This window comes from Pezoporus occidentalis, unplaced genomic scaffold (genome assembly GCF_034315485.1).
Source record: "Pezoporus occidentalis ecotype Australia unplaced genomic scaffold, CSIRO_AGI_Poc_V1 ctg24, whole genome shotgun sequence".
Taxonomy (NCBI): domain Eukaryota; kingdom Metazoa; phylum Chordata; class Aves; order Psittaciformes; family Psittacidae; genus Pezoporus; species Pezoporus occidentalis.
The window spans coordinates 6,351,111-6,371,981 of record NW_026914285.1 but is presented as its reverse complement, the minus strand read 5'-3'; the positions used below and the strand labels follow the sequence as shown (position 1 = coordinate 6,371,981).

Genomic DNA, 20,871 nt, shown 5'->3' with positions numbered 1-20,871 from the left:
GTGTTACCATTATAAATGTGAGCTGTGCATCTGTGAGATTACTGTTTAAATCATTTTATCATACTACAACTCATAACAGCATTCTGTGCCTAAAACCAGTCTGTGGTATCAGGAAAGGCATCTTTCAGCATCATTTTAATACGATTGTTTTGATGATATTGTAACAGGATCAGAGCTGATGCCCAAAGCTCTTTCTACCAGAATAGTTGGAGGAATATGGTGGTTTTTCACCTTAATCATAATCTCATCCTATACTGCCAACCTGGCTGCCTTCCTGACTGTGGAGAGGATGGAATCCCCCATTGATTCAGCAGATGATTTGGCAAAGCAAACCAAGATAGAGTACGGGGCCGTCAGAGATGGATCCACCATGACCTTCTTCAAGGTAAGATGGCATCAGCCAGCTCTGTATGGTTGGACTGACTCATGGCCCTCCAGCAATAAAATGGTGAGGTGGAATCACAACATTTGAAAGAATTAGCATCATAGGTAAATACATCATTTGCCCAAATCCATAGAGGATCCTTCGGCAATATTTATGTAAAAGATGGGAGATTTTCCCCCAAGACATATGGAGAAACAATCCAGTGCTGTACTGTTGTGAGGGGTGAACCCATGTCTTTGTTGGGAGGACCTGAAGGGAATGGAGGCAAAGACCTGGAGACATTCTGCTCCAGGTTGTTTCTCAGGGTGGGATCTCAGGTTCTTGCAGCCACTTGGCCAAGATCACTTCTGAAGGTCACATTTGCACCTCAGGCAGTATTATTGCATGGCAATAATACAATAAAATGCAGTAAAATGCAAGTTTGTCCCTTTTTAAAAATGGTCCATGGTCAATACCACACAGATTATTAATATACAGGCTACATGCACATGAACACATCTGTAAGTAGAATATCATTTTCTGTGGCTAATTGCTTTGTAGATAACTGCATTTTTTTTCCATATTAGTATTAATTACATACAAAATGGATTAATCTCCTAAAATGTCAGTGTGAAAGCAAACAAGCTATAAATACAGGATACACGTGCAAAAATCCTGTTACAAGTAGAATTAATTAGCAGCTTCATCAGTAGTCTCAGCAGGGAAGTTAAACACTGAATGAACTGGATATCAACCTTTTCACCATAGTATCTAAGAACAGTGTTTATAGATAGTCAAATATGAGGTGCCTTTGAAGAGGATGAAACACAGTGGGGAAGCAGCATGTGGGGCAAAACAATACCTGTGCCGTACATGACCCCTCTCCTCTGCTGCTCCAGCCCAAGCCCCCTGCCGCACTTTAACCATAAGCCCATACGCTTCTACATGAGGCAAAATGCTTACACATAGGAAGGATCTTGGCTAGGATATTTGGGTCACGTCTCAAAACCAATAATGCTCATCAAGGACGTCCCAGTAATGTTATAGATCTGATGGTAGGCTGTCCCTGCTGGAGCTGTCAGGGATGAACTGCCCTTATAATGGCTCTCCTGTGGCTGAATAGAAACGTTTCCATGCTGAAAGAAGCACACAAACTACAGTATCTTTCAGGGTCTCATTATAGTCAGTTCTTCAAATGATGAGCTGAAATTTCCATTAAGATATGCTGGGAAACCCATCTGAAGATATTCCTGGAAACTGCAGGGGAAAGCAGCCGTGCCACCTTTTGAAGGACTCTGGGAAGCTCCCTTGGTCTAAGAGATCTTCACTGCCCAAAGACGGTCACTGCCGTTGCTATTCTGAAATCAAATTCAGCATCAGAAAGAAATCTTCAGAGCTTGTTGCTTCCATGTATGTTTAGAGGAAATAGCTCCTGAATTTCATGAGAAATTCAGAACAATTTCCTAGAGTTGCTTCCAGCTTTACACTGATTTTTATTTTTTTTGCACCATTAATCCCTGCGGTTAAAATTTGTAGGCTTAAAAGAATGCGAAACTTTATTAAAAAAAAAAAAAAGGACAAGGTGATTAAATACTTGTATGCTATAGATGCTATAGATGCTAGCTTACTTGTACCTGAAATAGGTGTGTACACAAAAGCAAGTGAAATTACACTAGTTTTTTTACAGACTGGAGATGGATTCTCTGAAACAGTGAAGGTGAAATAGTGAAAGATATATGAAAATCACAATTTATCACACTTGTAAACCACTGACACATACATAGTGTTATAGAAAAGGTGGTGTTATTTTTATTACAGAAGCCCTTCAAGAGTTTCCCAAGGTTAAGACTTCTTTATGCTGTCCAAAACTTAAAAAAATAAATAAAAACCACTGAGTAGGCCTCTGTACAATAAATACCATAGGTACTTATGTATGCAAAAGGAATACTGCGTGCTCTGTGAGGGCATATACTTCTTGACATAAGAGCATCCCCTCACATACACACCAGTAAGAGACCTGGGAATGAGGAGAAGGCAAGGATAAGGGTTTCTGGGCAGCAGTTTCTCCTGTGCCCGTGTTGCATGTGCATTATGGTATAGTTTAAGAAAAAACACCTTTGCCGTACCAGTTCTAGAGAAGATACTTGAAATAACTCTGCCTTTTTCTGGGGAGCTGTGAAGTCCTAATGTGACCTGGACAGTTTCTCCTGAGCTGTTCCATGCTGTGATGGCCCCTAGGAGCACCCTAGTGCCCAGAAGTAGCCCCTGACAGCCGTACCCCTGCGATTCGAGGGCTAGAAGAGCTGAGCTGGGGTGAAAGTTGCTTTTCAGGTTGGGCAGCCTGTGCTGTAGAGATGGTCCTGCCACCTGAGAGTGCTGATGTGATGGGAACAGGGAAAGTAGGAATCAGCACAAGCAGGTGCAACAGCAGTAAAAATGTCCTGCAGGAGTGTGGTGCAGGGCTGGGTTGCAGTTAAGGAAGGGTCATTATTTCAGGTGCTTCCTGTGTTGCAAGATTTGATTTAGCTAAGGGCTAAGCCAAGAAATGCCAAGAGAAATAGAAGACTCTTTCAGATCAACATTTTTTTAAAGCAGAACTGTGACACTTCCAGGATTTTCTTGCTATGAAGGAAAGAAGAGCAAGAAAGTCCCTTCCATGCAGGGCATAAAAGACCAGAAAGACCGGATGGGTCTGATTTTCAGGACTATAAGAGACACACTTGGCAAAAGTGTGTTTCTGAAGACATCAAGGGCAGAGAAAGATTTTGGCATGAAGCAAATTCTGAAGAGCTTTGGTTTAAGATGTTGTGCTTAAATAACAGCAGGAAGCCCCTGAAAGATATTACCCAATGCACCTGCTGGATGGGATATAGGTTGGGAAACATAAAAGGAAAGCAAGGTACTTCCACTGTTTTTCTGAAAGTTTGTTCTGCATTTGTTCAAACTTAAATCACTTTTTATTAGTCTTGTTTAGAATGCGTATGCTGACAGTTGTGGTTTTCCACTAATTTTGAATGTCCTACATTAGTATCCCTATTGTAATAGTGTCTTCAGAAAAAATATTGTTAAAGAGGCAATATTTTCTAGAAAGCTTCTGCAGTGACTATACCTTCTACCCAGGTATTGCAGGCAATGAAAACAAAAGCAACTGAAATTATTTGGGAGTAAGAAATGTAGTTCTGACCTTGAAGAAACCTCAGTCTCCTCCCTGTACACAGATCCCAGATGAAAATACCCAGAAAACAGGGCCTGGACAATTAAGGAGTGATCCAGCAAGGGGATAGGATTTTAGGCAGGTGAGCCAACAGGATCCCAGGCAGCATTCACCATCTGCGTGAATGCCCAAATTTAGGAAAAGTCCAACAGAAGGCAAGATGTTTCACATCCACAAATCATGACGCACACGGACTGCTGTCCTGCTCTGTTTCCAACATGTCTATAAATCTTCCATTGCTTTCTTGCCCCTCTGTGATAATAGATCTTAATCTCATGTTGCAGCTCTTGCCAGCCCCTACCTTCTGACATGCAGACATGTTTCCACTGAAATCAATGAGAATTCAATAGCCAGAAATATGATCTATCCTGAAAAAACGGGAGTTGGCAAACTGAGAAGCTAAGATCTTTCTTGCAAACTCATCTGAATAAGGAATGCATCCTTCCAGTAAATTCAATATCAGATTCAATCTACTACATAAACTTATCATCAATTTCAAAACAATATTCCCAACTGAGCAGCAAAAATGGTTTCTAATAGTAAAGAGCCACTTAACCATCTTCAAAGTTTAGTGGTATCCCGTGGCTTACCAAACTTAGGTGGAATTTAGGTGGCATTCACAGGTGTTGAATTTACAGGTAAAGCACATTAACATTTCAAGCTAAAAGAACCAGAAAATCAACTTGTCATGGGAATCCCCAATCCACTGGTGTGGACCACATATGGTCTCCACACAGCGAGTCTAAAATCAGCTATGGTGGCTACAAACCAAAGATAGGACCCATGAAGGAAGCGAGGATCTACTGGCCCAGAACTGGGGAAATGTAAGTGTGTGAGGGACCTTCAGCTCATACTTACATTAAAGAATTGGTTTGTGTGTGTGTGGCTTGTGCTAGGCTGCAGCACAGAGCAGTTCAGCAATGCTTGGTTTTGCTGTCTTGTGACAAAATAATTTCTGTTGACAGTTTCTAATGGTCCAAGTGACATTGTGTGCTCCATGGTGTTTGAGAGTGTACAAGGAGACAGGTTTGATTGTTAGCACTGTGAGAGCACTTAAAGGTTTTTGGTTTGCAGGTAGCGCATCTTGAGAGTTGCAGGCACAGGGCTCCCGCCTGTCCCTAAGCAGGTTCAGTTTTTCTTTTCATATCCTCCAACAAAGGCAGAAGTCCACACAAGGGTGCACTGGCACTGCCATTGCCATACCCTGCAGGGTGCCTTGTGAGCTCCCATACAGGGAAAGGAGCAGGAAGGAAGGGATATTCAACATTGTATGCAGGCAGCTGGGGCTTCTGGCATCCCACTTCCTCGTGCAGCTGGGCACTGACACGGGGCATGTACACACTCTTGGCAAATTCCCCCTCAGCTTCAGTGGGAAGAGGATGAAGTCCTTAAGTCTGACTGCAATGGAAAGCAAAAAGCAGAAGTTTGCTTAGAAGTTGTTTTAAGTTTGTTTCTCAAGCTATATTCTTGATGCACATGACTTTTAGGCAAGTGGTATCAATACAACAGAACCAGTACTTCATCATCAGGCTTTTGGAGTAGTGAATTTGCCCTGGCAATTGCTGTTGCACTCAGAAGCAGTGGCTTCTGCTTGCTGCTTCTGAGTGCAACAGTATCCAGACGCACTAATTTAGCTGGGTTGGGTGCTGCAATCCATGTAACAGCATTAGCCCAAAAAACTTCAAAGCACTTCACAGCCGTGCTAGTAATGAAGTTCCTGGCACTGCAAAGGAAGTGAAAAATGAGATTCCTCAGCATAAAGCACAGCAAGAGAGAAAAGCTGTAGGAGAAAAGCCCTGCTACCAATTCTCCAATGTGCTATAGGCATCGGTCACAACAAAAGGCTGACAAATATTTTACAAGTGTAATTTGGGTGCCGGTGTGATTCTGTGCCCTCATTTTCCCTCCTTAGAAATCCAAAATATCAACATATGAGAAGATGTGGGCATTCATGAGCAGCAGGCAGCAGACAGCGCTAGTGAAGAACAATGATGAAGGAATCCAGCGTGTGCTCACAACGGACTATGCACTGCTAATGGAGTCAACCAGCATAGAATATGTGACTCAGAGAAACTGCAATCTCACCCAGATCGGGGGGCTCATTGATTCAAAAGGCTACGGTGTGGGAACCCCTATTGGTAAGATGCTTTCCAGAACAGGTGTTGTGGAGCAAAACCAGCAATGTCCCCTTCAGAAGTTTAGATGGCCATTTGAATCATGCCCTAGTCCTTTAGAAACCTTTCACATCAAAAGAAACCCTAGGAGCCTCCCTTCAGGCAAAACATCTACTCTTGCCCTGCTCATCTGCAGAATGAGGTCAAGTGACCTGCTTGCCTTCTGGAGCATCCCATTTATAGCAAACTGGGTATCCTCTGTGATGCTCAAGGTGTAAGTTGCTCTACTGAAATTCAGTTTAGTTTGAGAAATCAGGTAGTGTCTCTGGGAAAATGGAAGTGGGCTGGATAAAAGTTATGTACAGTGTATACACCCTCAAGAAAACTGCATGAAAAGAGATGAAATTCTGATTCGTTTGATGACCTCTGAGTAACACGTAAGAACAGCAAGAAGCAATTGTAAAGTTCTGCATCTGCATCAGTGATTTCAACATTTTAAGTTGAGTCTTCTTAAGACTTCCAATCTCGGTGAAATCTTTCCAGTAGACCTTTTTTAGCATATCTGGTGTCCTTTTCAAGATCTTCTAAGTGTAGAGAATTAGGAAGTGTGTCAGGTTTTTTGTGGTCTGTTCTTGTGAATAATTGGCACGAGGCAGCCAGATCTTTTTCCTGCATAATATTCTTCTCCACACTGCTCACATTTGCGTTTACCATGCCACACTCAGTTAATGGCTATGAAATTTTATTTTCTTCAGGGAAATTATTCAAAGCACTATCAGTTTACATGAATATAGCAGGTGAAGTATTTTGTCCACTGGTTTCTTAGTAGACAAGATATGAACAAGGGAGAAACACCACTGCACTGTGAGCTGTGATTCTTTATGCTATTGAGTACCTCAGATTGTCATGCGGCTAAAATTTTAAGTCTATTTTTCCACTGGATGTGTTAGAACAGCCTTCTCACCCTGAGGAAAATGATACCAAAGCTAAAATCCCAAATAAAGACAAATGTACGGCAAAAGTTTAATTGCAGTTATAAAGCTGCCACAATTTAAACCAAGAACAATGAAGGAATAATTGGAACAGATGGTAATCCTCAGAGAGAGCACATCCATTGGCAGTACAGCTGTGAAATGTATTTATAAGATGTTTCTTGTATAATAAATGTGCTTTAATTTTTTTCTTAAGGAAAACCAGCAAAATTCATGGGAATAGATATCTCCAAGCCTTGTGGAATAATTCAGTGCCATTAGGCACGTTAAATTCTTAAATGATTGATTTCATAAACAAGAGAAGCTGTGGAGATCCTTCAGATGGGCCCCAGAGGCTGTTGTTTTTCTCACAGCATTCAAGACTATTGATTTCAGAAGCTGTATTAAAAAAAAAAAACAAAAAACAAACAAAAAGCAAAACAAACAAACAAACCAGCAAAACAAAAAAAAAAGCCAAACCTTGTCCATGACCTGTAACACCAAAGTTTCAGCATGTCTTAACTGGTGTCTGCATCTTTTCGTTCAGCAGAATGCACAAACTCATGGCTAGGGTTTTCAGCAGCAAACATATGCCTCACACTCCCGGATTTCCAGTGAATGAGCTGAATATCAGTACTGTTCAGCTCCCAGAGAAACAAGAAGGATAATTTTTGAAAGTTCTACAAATCTAGGAAATGTACTGTTTTGTCAGAGCATCTCCTGCAAGTAAAACACCTGCAAATACAGGCTGTCTTCCTACTTCTTTGTGCTGAGTTAGGAAAAGGGGAATTAGTTATATCAACAAGCATCTCCGTTTATGTTCATTACAGAGCCAATGGGTCAGAGAGAGGAGGGCTTTCATCAGATTCTTGGCAAAGACTATTACTAATGAAAAATCTGCAGCAACGCTTGGTGGTGAACTTAATGCACTCTGGAAGTACTGCTGTAGCAAAGGCACCTCTAAGCAAGCCCTATGCAAAATGTCACCCTGGGGGGAATCCAGTTTAAGAAAGCAGCATTATTATAGACACCAGGACAGGTACTAATTCCAGTATCCCTGCCAGTGCTGATGCTAGTAATTCTAACACTGAAGCTATTATTAGTTACTTGGGAGACTGCTAAGAAAGTAGATGGATGTGTTTCTTGGCCTGAGAGGTAAGTTGTTAATAGCTCAAAGGCCGTAAATGATAGGCTGAATATTCAAAGAGGTGTTGAGATGGATTTGTGTGCAGTTTTAGTGCTCACCAATAAAACATCACCAATCCAGCACTCCAGGCACACTTGACAAACTTTAAAAGCACACACAGAAATATACCTGTTACCCTCAAGATGAATTGTGATAATCCTGCAGGCAACATAAACATCACAAAAAAGAATGAATATCTCCACAAATCCTGCACTGTGAGCGAGGCTGCTTCACTCTACCTAACAGCTATGTCCTTTCAGGCAAGGGAAAATAGATGAGTCCTACGATCTAACAGTCTTTAGCTATCAGGGCGACAAACATCTCCTAAGGTAGAAACTGTTCTGTTCTTTCTTCTGAGAGAAACTGATGTTTTCAGTGGAAATAATTCACTTCTCTGTTTTTGAAGGCACTTCTGTTTTATTTTCTGTTGGGCTTATTTTTGGTTCTTTAATAGCGTGCATAGAAATCATCTATACTTACAGCAGGCATATTTTCCTTTCAAAGCTGGCTACCTCAGGCAGTGGCTGCTGATTGCTGGCTTCCCAGATGGAATTTGTATAATCTGACACGTCTCCTGGCATCTGTGGTCACAGCATGTCCTAGTGCTGGCAGTAAGAGACACTGAAAAATAGCTGAGTGTTGGCAAAACAAAACAAAGAACTGCAATGTTTTTCAAGCTGATTCTCCTCAGACAATGTTGTGGGCTAAAGGAAATGGAAAGCAGAGAAAGGGATTTGTATTCATGGTACAATTATTTTTAATAATGTCCTGCATGGCAATCTGAGAAAGAAAACTGAAGCTGTGAGGCCAGGTTTCAAAGGCTATTTAGCATAAAGACACAAAAGTGGTGACTAGTGAGATTTTCCTTAAGTCTATATGTACCGTGCTATCACTCAAATTCTGGCATATGTTCTGCCTTAAAAGTTTATTTACCTTGATTAGATTGAGGGTTGCCACTGCTTTAATTTGCCGAAAAATATTACTTTTGGTAAAATTACTGTTTAAGAAAACAGTCTTATTAATGTGCTAAAGGAGAGAAAAGGGTGGATGGTAGTTAGCTACAGGACAAATGGCTGGTGACACTATTTCAGTCCAGAGTCTAAATGCTTCCAACTGTAGGAATCCCAGCATGTTAGGATCTGGAGGTACATACATGTCTTTAGAGTCAAACAGCCTTTCTTGTAACCCTCTCCTGCTTGCTATCATAAAATGCTTGCCACGTAAAGACAAGTCTCTCTCACAGTGCCAAAACCAACTTCCACCTGTCTATTCTAATTATTATCAGGATTGCTGCTGTTATTGTTCATAACTTCAGTTTCTGGCAATATAAGATAATCAGTAGCAATTTCCTTTAACTATGTGCTGCTCCTAAAGCCAGGTGAGAGGCAAACCTCTGCTTTGTCCCCTTTTAGGAGCGACAGACTTGTGCTCCTGAAGCAGCACAAGTTGGCTGAAGGGACTTACAGATGGCAGAGATTTTGGAAGATGGAGAGCCAGAGCAGAGTGTGTGAGAGGCAAACCTGAACAGATTGAACCACCCAATGTGACCCAGCTACTTTCCAGATACAGTACAGGCCCATCAACACTGTTGGCCTGGAAAAGAAAAAGGATAAAATACTTTCTATTTTCAGCTGGCAATGCCAACATTGTTGCAAGTGATGGAAAAGGAGACTTGGCCACCCATTGTTCTTATAAGCTGTTAGGTAGCTGGAATTGTGGGCTAATGCAGATATAAATGAGAAAAGAATGTATCTGACTGTGGGTTTTTCTTAGACAGCTACTCATTTTACAAGCAGTAGGAAAAATAAGCAGATGTTGAAGTAAATAGAAGAGATGCAAAGTGGAAAGTCTCAAAGGGTGCTCAAAGCAGTATTCAAACATGATATGGAGGAATTACTTCGCAAGAAAACCTACAGCCAAGGCTTAAATAAACCTCAGAAGGGGAGCCTAGAAATTATAATAAATTCTCAAATAACCGCACCAAAGGAGCCTTCTGCTTTCCAGTCCCTAGGGCAGACACCAACAGATAATCTTCTTCCCCCTTCCAGCTGAAGAAAACCTGACTTTCAGCTGGAATAATCAACCTTGTGATAAGGAAGCACTTTTGCTTCATATAGCAGCAGCTTGCTCCTTCCCTGACTTCACTTTGCTGCAGCAAGCACTGACAAATCTTGCTCTCACCTTGCAGGGTCTCCTTACAGAGACAAGATCACCATCGCCATCCTCCAGCTCCAGGAGGAGGGAAAGCTGCACATGATGAAGGAAAAGTGGTGGCGAGGCAACGGCTGCCCCGAGGAGGACAGCAAAGAAGCCAGTGCTCTCGGGGTGGAGAATATTGGAGGCATCTTCATAGTGCTCGCTGCAGGGCTTGTTCTTTCAGTGTTTGTAGCCATTGGTGAATTTATATATAAATCAAGGAAAAACAGCGATATTGAGCAGGTGAGTCATCCATTCCCAGCTTGCTTAAGTTTCTGGGAGACTGAGCTTTGTGGATGTGGAGGTTACTGCATTATAAATCTCTGCTGGAGCGCAGATTTTGTATTGCTGAACTCTCACCATGGTTTCTCACACTAAGGATAAATAATTGATGAATAAAAACAGGGACATACCTCACCCACAGTCCAATTAGTGCTGCTTAGTATGGCAGTGCAGAACAAGAGCAATTAATTTCTCAAACATTTTCTGCTTGATCTTTAAGACTTAAAGTATAAATTACATTGGAAGGGAATAAAAAACAACTGGATTTTCTTCTTCATATGGCATTAGCATCAGCCCTTTGAGTAACAACAAGAGTGTACTTCTAAACCCCCAAGTGTAGTTTTTCTCTTGCTCTAGAAAGCATTTTTTTCATAGCCAGGAATTTACACACTATGCTGAACCATGCATTTCAATGCAGGGAAACCTACTAAAAGTTGATGGATACCACAGAAAAGTAAGATCTTGGAGCCAAAGGAATTCTGATTATAGATCCACTGAAGTATAAGGAGCAATTTAAAAGGGCAGAGGGAAAACAGAGGAAATGCTGTGTATAAATCATGCCTTGGGTGTTACAGCTGTTTGTGAGATATAATCAATCATTAAAATAGACTGTAAACATCCATTTACTGAACCACCAGCCACTGTAAAAGAAACAAGACATGAGTCTGTTCTTGAAGTTGTCTGCCAGCCCTCTTACTCTGGCTGCCTTCCCTGGTTCTGGTTTGTTTCTGGCCATGTCCTGGACCCTGATGTGGCCCTGTTTGGCTCAACTGCTATCACTGCCCTGATCCTCTTCACTTCAACAGGACTTACTGTAGGGATGAGGGTCATGTTGCACTGCAAGTGCAGCCACCCAGAGGTAGGTTCGTAAAACCTAACTTCAGGCTTCAAGACATCTACTTCAAAGTGACATTTTTAAGCTCACCTGGCGCTTTAAGATCGTAAAGGCAGGAAGTTTTCCTTGGGGAATTCATCCTCTTCATCCAAGGTATAATCCTGCAAGGCTGATGACTAAAATGCCAGAAATTACTGCTGAAGTAAATAACCTTAACAAAGGCAGCAGGGATGAGTGGAAGACAAAGGGGAACATTCTGAACTCGGTCTCAGGGGTGCAGCTTACACTGCACATAGCAATGGTCCGGGGATGTGAGAGGGATTGCCACTTGAGCAAAAGCAAGCAGCCAGGGCTGAGGGCCTTGAGAGGATAGTATCTGATTTTGGGTAGGATAAATCACCTGTATCTCCTTGCTTCCAGTAACGGATCACTGTAAGCTAAGACTGCATGCCTGCTGTTCAGACAGTTGAAGGGAAGTGAGACAAATCCTACCATGCATCTTCATTTTCCAGACATCTCTTGCTGTTATTTTGGGTCTATGACGTCTAATGCCAATGTCAGTGAACTTGGTCCTCACAGTGGCTCCTGACCGTGAAAACATCTCCAAGTGTGCCTGAGCAAGCCCTTGTTACACAAAATGGCACTGTCTACAAACAACAAACGCAGCTCATGCGGAGCAATTTTGCAGGCCATATTAATCACAGTGTCCCTGTTTTGGAATAAGTCAAAGATAAAGGATGACTCTATTTTACACATTTTGCAGGTTTCTGATTAGTGTTTTAACCCTATAGGAGAGTTTTAGCACAAAATGCATAAAGAATATATCTGTATCTTTGTTTCATTCATGTCTCAGGAGATCTTTCTTTCAAGCATGTTTTGGAGAGCAGTTGCAGCTAATTAAAATGTTTAGTATAAATGCTAAGAGGTGCAGGATATCCTGAAAACTCTTCAGGAGTCTGGGAAAGTCCTGAAGTTGTAATTACTGTAGACCTAAAGCTTTATATCATGAGGGAGCGTTAATTTGCTTAGCAAAATGTTGGATAAGTAACATTGTACTCAGGGATACATACGTACATACACCATATCTGAAACCAGTATTGTTTCACAGCAATGAATTGCTTATTGTATATAGGCAGCCTCTTAATAATTAAAATCTTTAAGTGAGCTAATGTAACAACATTGTACTTCTTTTCCAAAAGTAATTTTACAGAAAGTAGAAAACCAGAGATTCCAGTGTTACTTTCTGATTTCTCTCAGTTCATTTTGTTTTTATTTTGGTGAAATAAGAAGCTTAGATGGGAAATGCTATATGGTGTATGTTATCACTAAGCTGATCCAAAGCAGGAGCCAAGTGCAATCTATGACTTTGCTGTTTCCACAGATAGAATCCCTTTTGATTTAAATAGACTCTGAATCTCATTCTCATGTTTATTTTTAATTTTACTTCTTTCATTTATTTATTTCTCCATTTTTCTTTTCTTGCATGCAAGGCCTTTTGTTTCTTTTATGGACTACAGTGTAAGCAAACCCATCCGTCCAACTCCACCTCTGGCACCACCTTATCTACGGAGTTAGACTGTGGCAAGTTAATCCGAGAGGAGCGAGGGATTCGAACACAGCCCTCAATTCACACTGTATAGTCAGGAAAGCAAAAAGGTGTGTCTGATGGAAAACATTAAACAGTTCACATAATGGCAAAGGTTGTACTCACCAACACATAGTTAATGACTTCAAAGTGCCTCTTGCTTCAGCAGGAGATAAGCTTACCTAACACAAATTGTCAAAGTCCTGGAAATTTGGGCAGTTTAAATGCATATCACAGAAAATAATTACACCTACAGCAAAGAATGAGTGCAATAGAGTGTAGTAGATTATAAGAATTATCACAGTCTCTATGTACAATTATCATCGTGTCATTTCATGGAGTAATTCACCTTTTCCAGGTAAGAAAAATTATTTACCTCCCTTTCATCTCCTACCAAACCGAAGTAAACCAATGGCAGTCACATTACTAAAAACATGGAGAAATGTTTTGCTCACTTTCTGCCATGGCATTCAGCAAGTGAGCCAGGCAGTTCTTTATAAACCTCAGAAAACAACCTGCAGGGCTCCATTAACTTTCTGAACCCCTGTTATAAGCAGCCAGAGATTTTTAGCTGGCATATTGTATTCCCAGTGTCAATATTTAATGAAGTTTAATTTATCCATTTAAAATTCATTAGCCAATGCTTCCAAGTAACTATCATAGCACAAAATCATATCCATCAGTTAAATTTTATACCATGTAACCATTAACATTTAAGAACATATTCAACAAAAGCACCCTCAGGCACCCCCAGTATATACCTTTCACAGGATTACTCCGTTGATTTGGCTTGAGCAATTCGTGATGTTCACTATTGTAAGGATTTGCAACTTAGAAATCTCCTTTATGGCAAAACTAGGATATTGATTTATATCAAATAGAAAAGCCTTGGCATTGCTCTGCATATTGAAACACACAAGGAAACTTTTGTGTAGGAAGTTGGTACTGGATGCTTTTTATACCCTTGAAAGATAACAGTTTGATTTCCTCTGATCCTCAGCTAGCCTAGAGAGACTGCCAAGGCAGGCGACAATATGTTTTTGCCACTAAAAACCACAAAACAATCTGAGATACACAAAATGTATATAAATGCCAACTCATAGGGTGTCATGAACCATGGCAAACAGCCATGTTTTCAAAACCTTATTGCCTTTTATCTGTATCACTCATTATATCCCAGTTTACCACCAGTTTCACTAATTCATTTCCCACTCCTCACAGCTACTTTATGGGTTTTTTTGCCCAGTGCAGTTCCTCCTCATCAAACAAGTTAATGATCTGTTTTATTGAGGGGCTATTTCTGCACTCTACTGCAATTAGAAAACTTGTTCAAGTGGATGCCTTCACGCTCAATCGCTGTGGCGATTGAGTGTTGTGGCGAAGCTCTGCTCCCCTCTTGAATTGTTTCTTTCATACCTTGCTCCTAAAAAAAGCCAGAGCATACAGTGACATGTGTTTTTCTTCTATCCATGTCACGATTTCCGTCAGCATTATTTATGCTGGCAGCAGGCTTAAGTATTTTTTGTGTCAAAGATGTGTTGCTCAGAACTAGGCTATACCACTTCTTTTCTTCCAGTGCTCATTTGTGTACATGAGTGTTTATGCTCCACTCCAGACACTGCAGGAAATTGTCTTGCTCAAAATGGCATTTTAACTTGTTTGAATAGGGCCTTGAAAGCATTGGTTCTTCATAAAATGAGCCTTCTTACCAGCAAATACCTGAATTACATCTTCTTGTATATCTGATTTAAGAAAGCACTTTTGTTTGCAGTTTCCCAGTAGAAGACTTAAAACTAATTAAATTCAGCTTCTCTCAAGTCCCAGAAGGGAAAGAAAATTCCTAATGTGTTTACCTCCATCATTGCTCTACGCAAGAAATCCTCCGGGTTGTAGCTTCAACAAGTTTTCTAACTGCTTTTTAGATGAATGCAGAATCCAGAATTTTTCTGTCACTTTTTGGGTAAACATTTTCTTATCTGTCAAGAAAACAGTCACATTGTTAGTAACAGTCTTTGCTTTCCCGTGTCTAGCTTTCCCTACCGACAACCTCACAGACTTGTCTTGCCTGTGGGAATTACAAAGCAGCTCTTCTTTTCCCTATCAGAGCCTCATATCTAGCTACAAAGAGTTATTAAAAAGCCTTACTTGCTCTATAGCAGCTATGCTAGCAGGTGAGCCAGGATGACACCAGAGCGCTAACAAGTCTATCCTTGTAAAGCCATTTCTTGCAAGATTTGCTGTGGTTCCAGGAAAAGGAACCTTCAGGTTAACAGCAAGGCTTGAGGAAAGCATAGCCCATAGCATCTCCCATGAAGTGCGTGGCACCTGAGAGGACTGCTGCATAGACATAACAAGCTTCAGGAAGAAGTGTTAAAGCAGTCAAAGGTTTTCTGCTTGTTGACACTGTAAGCTTCTATGACCACTATACTTTGAAATTTGGCCACAAAAAAATACTCTGTTTACAAATACAGATGGTCACCATTGCGTCTTCCTAACTTGCAGCCTTGCAATTGAATCCAGGACCCAGTAATAAATCCAGATCCTTTCTCAGGTGTGTGTCAACATGAGGACCTTGTTGCAACACAAGAGCCAGCAGCTCTGCCTGTGATGGATGAGCCACAACAGACTCCATCAGCCCTACTGCTGCAGTGCCAGTAAAGCATAGCCAGAACTATCTGGGGGAGAAATGTGGCTATACTCATACCCTTATGTCACTTTTTATTATTTTTTGTTTTGCTGTTGCTGCATTTTAGTCAGAACTCCCAAAATAATCAAATTAATAAGTGTATGCAAAAACTGGCATATGATGTGACACACAGAAGCCACCTACCTTTGAAAGCAAAGGGGCTGTGAATAAGCTAGTCCCAAGCCATTGACAGGTTTGTTTGGCTGGGATCAATGTGCCTACCTTTATTTACGGCAGTTCTTGCCCTCATTAAACAGTCTGCAAACCAATTAGGCAAAGGTGCCAGGGGAATGAGGGAGAAAGGATGAAACAAGAGAAGAATGAGAGGAACAAAGGCACTATGATCACCATTTCAGAGACCCAGGAGGGGTGTGTTTTAACAACACACCTGCACCACAAAACTAGACCAAGCACAGCAATAATGCCTCCCGAAACTAGATTGATATTTTCACAAAGTACTGCCACAGTGCTTGTGCCCTCTCTCTCAGATCAAAGCCTTGAAGCTTCATCTCTTTAGCTCTTTGGAAACAAAGGAGAAGGAAAAATGGGAGAAGGAAGAAATCCTGTTTCACTGAGGTTCTTGCGAAACAGAATTTCTTGTGAAGTCTGCAAATTCCCCCTGTTCCACGAACATCAGCTGGAGCCCCTGAGCCCTTTCACTTTCAGGCCATAATCCCACCTCCAAACATGACTGTGGCTATCTGTGCCTTCACTTAACATTCCCATTTGGTTTCAGATGGCTTGGGAGACGAGCAAGTAGCTTTACTGTTGGTTTGGTTTTTGGTTGTTTTTTTTTCTGGTAAAAAGGAAACTGACAAACAGTTTATATAACTAAGGAAGAGTTAAAATAATCCATGGATTATTGTCATACTGTTTTGACAATCACTGTTCAATAGGCTCTGACAGTTCAAAAGACTTAATTTAGTGATCTCCTCATGCGATTAACCACCAGTGATGGAATACTCAGATTCTTAATGTGCTGCAACAGCACTTTGCTCACCAGGAGAAACTATTTTGTATATTTTTCCTTCGGTGCACTAGACACAAACAAATCACTTTTCTTTCAGCAGAAGACATATGTCAGTGTCCCTCACAGCTATGGGTCCTTCTAAGGCCAAAGAGAAATCCTGACTTCTGTACCTCCTCCTCTGTGCCTGGGCCGGTCACATGTTCCTTGACAATAAAATCTGGCCCATGTCCTTTGGTTTTCATAGTTCTCAGTTCCCCAGCACAGCACACTGGGTTTGGTTTTGTTTTGGTGATTTCTTTGTTTGTTTTGGTGTTGTGGTTTGGTTTTGGGTTTTGGGGTGTTTTTTTTCCTTTTTGTCTGGGTTTTGTTGGGATTTTGTGTTTGTTTTAGGTTTGTTTTGTTGGGTTGGTTTTTTGTTTGTAATTTACTTGGTTTTGAGGGGTGTTAATAAAACACAATTGAAAATTCTTCATTGCAGTGATAGCCCAACAGCAAAAGCAGCAGATTGGTAAAGCCTAACTACAGATTCTTTTCTCCGTCTTGTTTGTATCTTATTTTTTAAATTTTGAGTTTATAATTATCATAATGTTTAACACAGTCTTCCGTATGGGAATGTAAGGATTTGGGAGCTTCATGACCAAGCTTTTGTAGCTTTTTGTAGCCTGCTGAAGAGACATAAGGGCAAAGGTAAAGAGTCTAACATCACAAGGAGAGCTAAATCTATTCTGTTTTTAAAGGATGACATTTCTTTTTAGCCTCACTTTCCATTTCCTGCAGCATTTTGACACACACTGCTAGAATAAGAAAGTTAAGCTGACTAAAAGCAAAATGTTAAACTTATTACTCTGTTGTTAAATATATTGCTCTATGCTTGCTCTGTTCTCATTCTGCATGAGACCTCAAAAGTGGACTTAACCACTTAACCCCAGCTTTTTAAAGAAACTCAGTCTGGCTGAGTATGAGACTAAAAGGACAGTATATTACCCTTCTAAACAGCATTTTAATGTCACCATTCCCTTTTTAAAGGCTACTGTAATTATGCTGCAGACATGGAGCTGTTCAGACGGTGTCTGGGAGTCAATACTGAATGTCTTCTTTGTGATTTTCCTGTAAATCCTACAGCATTCTGACTGAGTTATATTCACTCTCTACCACAGTTTTCTACTGTTTGAAAATTTCAGGGCAATTCCAGTTTTTAAACATCTGTTCAACAGTTTCCTAATTGCACACACAAGCTTGGAGATAAATAGGATTTTGAGCTGTGCTTCTGGTGCTCGAAAGAAAGTTCACCTTTATCTGTCCTTCTGAATGATTAAACCTGAAAGCTTGAAATATCATCTCAGATTGCTTTTTGACCTTTTAAAGCTCTGTGTGAAGGCAGAGGGGCAGAGAAATCCCTGTGCCTTCCAGATTTTTAAATGCTTTTTACCACCTCCAACTGCTTTTCTCGAAGGTGGTAGGATCTCAGACACAGGAATATGCGCAAAATTGATCAGAGTTGTAGTTATGGCTACAACCATTGGAAGATCTTTGAAGGATCAGTTCAGGGTCTTAAATCTACATTTAATTCATTGCTTCATGTTGACCAAACTCATGCCAAAGGTGTTTTAAGTACCTTGAAACTAGAAGATTTTGAAAGCTCAATAGAAACTAAGATAGTAGAGAGAAATTATCCATGCTAAGTCAGCCACTTAGAGCATATAGTTTTATTAGTTTGTAAATAAGTGGTGCTACTCTAAAAAAACCTGAAGTTATATGGAAATAGTGCCTGTTTTAGAATGATACCTGCTTCACCTGCTGCTTCCAGAGGGCATGGGCCTGCAGGAGACACCTTTGACTCTAACTCCAGTAGTGCTGGAATTCCTTTATTGCATTGTCAAAAGGGATATTTAAATGATAAATGCACCAGAAAATTCCTGGCTATTACCAGAGAGTAACCTGAATTAAAAAAAAAACAAAAAACAAAACCCAACAATAAAAAAAACAAACAAAAAAAAAACCAACCAAACAAAAAAACAAACAAAAAAAAACATCAAAACCAAAAACAACACACCTCCCAAAAAAACACGAAAGAAAAACCCCAGTACACTACCCTGGCCTATGTCTATTACATTTTGGGGATGTCATGATTTATTAATTGTTTAATTATGTATACTTAAGAATTTTAGATGAACAAAAAATTGAGCATTGCAGAGAAAGAGCATATTAAACTACAGGTTTAACATACTATGTGGTCTTAGTCTGTGTGCAGCCACTCCCACAAGCAGACATGATGACATATGCAAGATCATGCACATTTAAAATACACACACACACCGATGCAGCGATGCCCTGAGCTCATTTGCAGAACTAGGGTTACACATGTTATAGGGAACATTTATACTGGAGAGGAAGAAGTATGTGTGATTCACTCCTCTGGGATTCCTTTGCTACCTTAAACAAATGGTTGATCCATGTTACCCTTATATTCTTTTGCATTTGAAAATATTCCTCTAGAATACCTGGCTACTAGAAAAGCTTGTTTCTTTTTTTCCCTTTTTGAATCATATATCTGGTTTTACTTTTTTTTAGCCCCGTGTAACTGAGGTCATTATGGGATTATTACTGGTTGAGAACGGAATATTACTTACCTTGCACTGGTATCACTCTAGAAGGAAATTCGCTTTTGACACATAGAACCATACCATTGTGCTGTTGCTGTCATTTTACAAGAACTGTAGTTTTAACCAGTTGTTTTAAAGCTGATCAGCTCTGCACTTCTAGAAAGGGTTTGGTAGGAAGGATTTATTCAACTTGATGAAAGAAAGTTTTGTTTCACACTGGTAGCATAACTTCATTTTATATATAAATAATCTATTTAGATATATTTGCATGGAACATGTTTTACATTGCTAGATACTTCCACTTAAAACCTCTTTGTGGGTTTTTTGTTTTTTTTTTTTGTGTTACATGTAAATTATTCCAGCTGTAGATTTTAAAGGATGTCTTTGTTAATCTGCTTTCTTTCTAAATTATTCAGCTACCTTATTCTTGTGGTAATTTTCTCCTTTCTTCAACACACAATATTTTAAAAAGATTCTTTCTGAAGAAAGAAGAGGATTGAGGACTTTGCTATATTTTAGAATGTCTGATAATTTCATGAAGGGAAAATAACTAAACCACAAAGAAATCTTCAAATTTTTTGTTCTTTCTTCTCTCTAGTATACCCATTTTTGGGGGGCTAAGGTACATGTAATTTAAAAAAGCTAATTTTTCTTTTAAGGTCAGGAGAAAATTTACCTACTGAAAAGGGTAAGTTTTATGATATGAAACCTCCAAAACATTGCAAATGCGTTTCTGTAGAATTTCAGAAACATTCGCAATCGGCTTTAGTCAAGCCAAAGTTAAATTAAATTCTGTGGAAGTCAAGTTAGGCAAAAAACATGACTTTGATACAGATTCACCTATTATACTTTATGGGCTTATTCAAAGCTGGCAGGACCCAGCTAAGAAGCTTTCTGAGCCTGCCAGTAAGAGCTCAGGCCCTTGCTTCTAAAAGCCAGCATTTGTGCAAAGGTCATGGTCAAACTCTGCCTTCAATGAGAAGTGTTTAATGCTGTTTATGTCTTCCACCAGTGTCTTTCTTTCAATGCGATAATGGAGGAGCTTGGAATTTCACTCAAGCATCAAAAGAAGTTAAAGAAAAGGTCAAGAACTAAGGGGAAATCTTCATTCACGAGTATCCTTACCTGTCATCAGAGGCGGACACTGAGGAAAGAAACCGTAGCATGAGAAAGAGAGACCCCCTTTGAGGAAATATCAGGAACAAAAATCAAAACAAAAACATTGCTGCCTACAGGTTGATTGTGGTGAGATTTCTGAAATATAGACATTTACCTTGTTCTTCAGAAATTCTCTGTGGTTTCTTTTTTTAATCTAGAGGTACAACAGTTTAAATGCTCACATAGACTGATGTACTACTAATCATCTGGGAAGTGTCTCACTATTTCTTTTGAGATGGATTTGTATGCTCACTTATTTTGCATCTCTCTTCCCCTCCCCATGCATTGCTGTATGTGCTTTCTAAATAAATAAATAAACACGAGACAGGGTTCTTTTTTCCAATAATCTGAGAGTTGAATTCTTTTTTTTTTCTTCCTTTTGAAGAAAAGATTGCCATTTTACTGGGCAAAGTTGTTTAGAAACCAGGACCAAGACAACCAAAGTAAAAATTCATACAGTTAAATCATAATGACTACAAAAATGTACTAAATGCAAAGGTACCCAAAAGGTACCCAACAATGAGTTACTCTTATTTTCTCTGGTACTGTCAGGAAAACTCTTCAGGTTTTTTTCTGTGAGAAAATTGGTTTTCCTTATCTTTCCTCTTTGATTTCTTTTAAACATGATTATTAGATAATGCCATGGCTCCAGGTTCTAGATGTTCAAAAAAGAAAAACCACATAAGTGAACAGGGGAAGCCAACACT

General features: G+C 40.0%; 1 protein-coding gene across 5 annotated transcripts in view; it reads left to right on the top strand.

Annotated features, from left to right (window-relative positions):
• Nucleotides 1-20,510, top strand: part of GRIK1 (glutamate ionotropic receptor kainate type subunit 1) — a 168,549-nt gene extending 148,039 nt beyond the window's left edge. For 2 of the 5 annotated variants that reach the window (XM_062622170.1, XM_062622168.1), the window contains exons 13-16: nucleotides 168-385; nucleotides 5,491-5,716; nucleotides 10,038-10,288; nucleotides 20,019-20,510. In XM_062622170.1, coding sequence (XP_062478154.1) covers nucleotides 168-385; nucleotides 5,491-5,716; nucleotides 10,038-10,288; nucleotides 20,019-20,174 — 851 coding nt within the window. In that variant the 3' untranslated portion in view covers nucleotides 20,175-20,510. Of the gene's footprint in view, nucleotides 1-167; nucleotides 386-5,490; nucleotides 5,717-10,037; nucleotides 10,289-12,652; nucleotides 12,819-20,018 lie in introns of those variants that run through there. The other 3 variants (XM_062622169.1, XM_062622171.1, XR_009965516.1) reach the window with 3 other exon arrangements.
• Nucleotides 20,511-20,871: the final 361 nt, after the last annotated feature.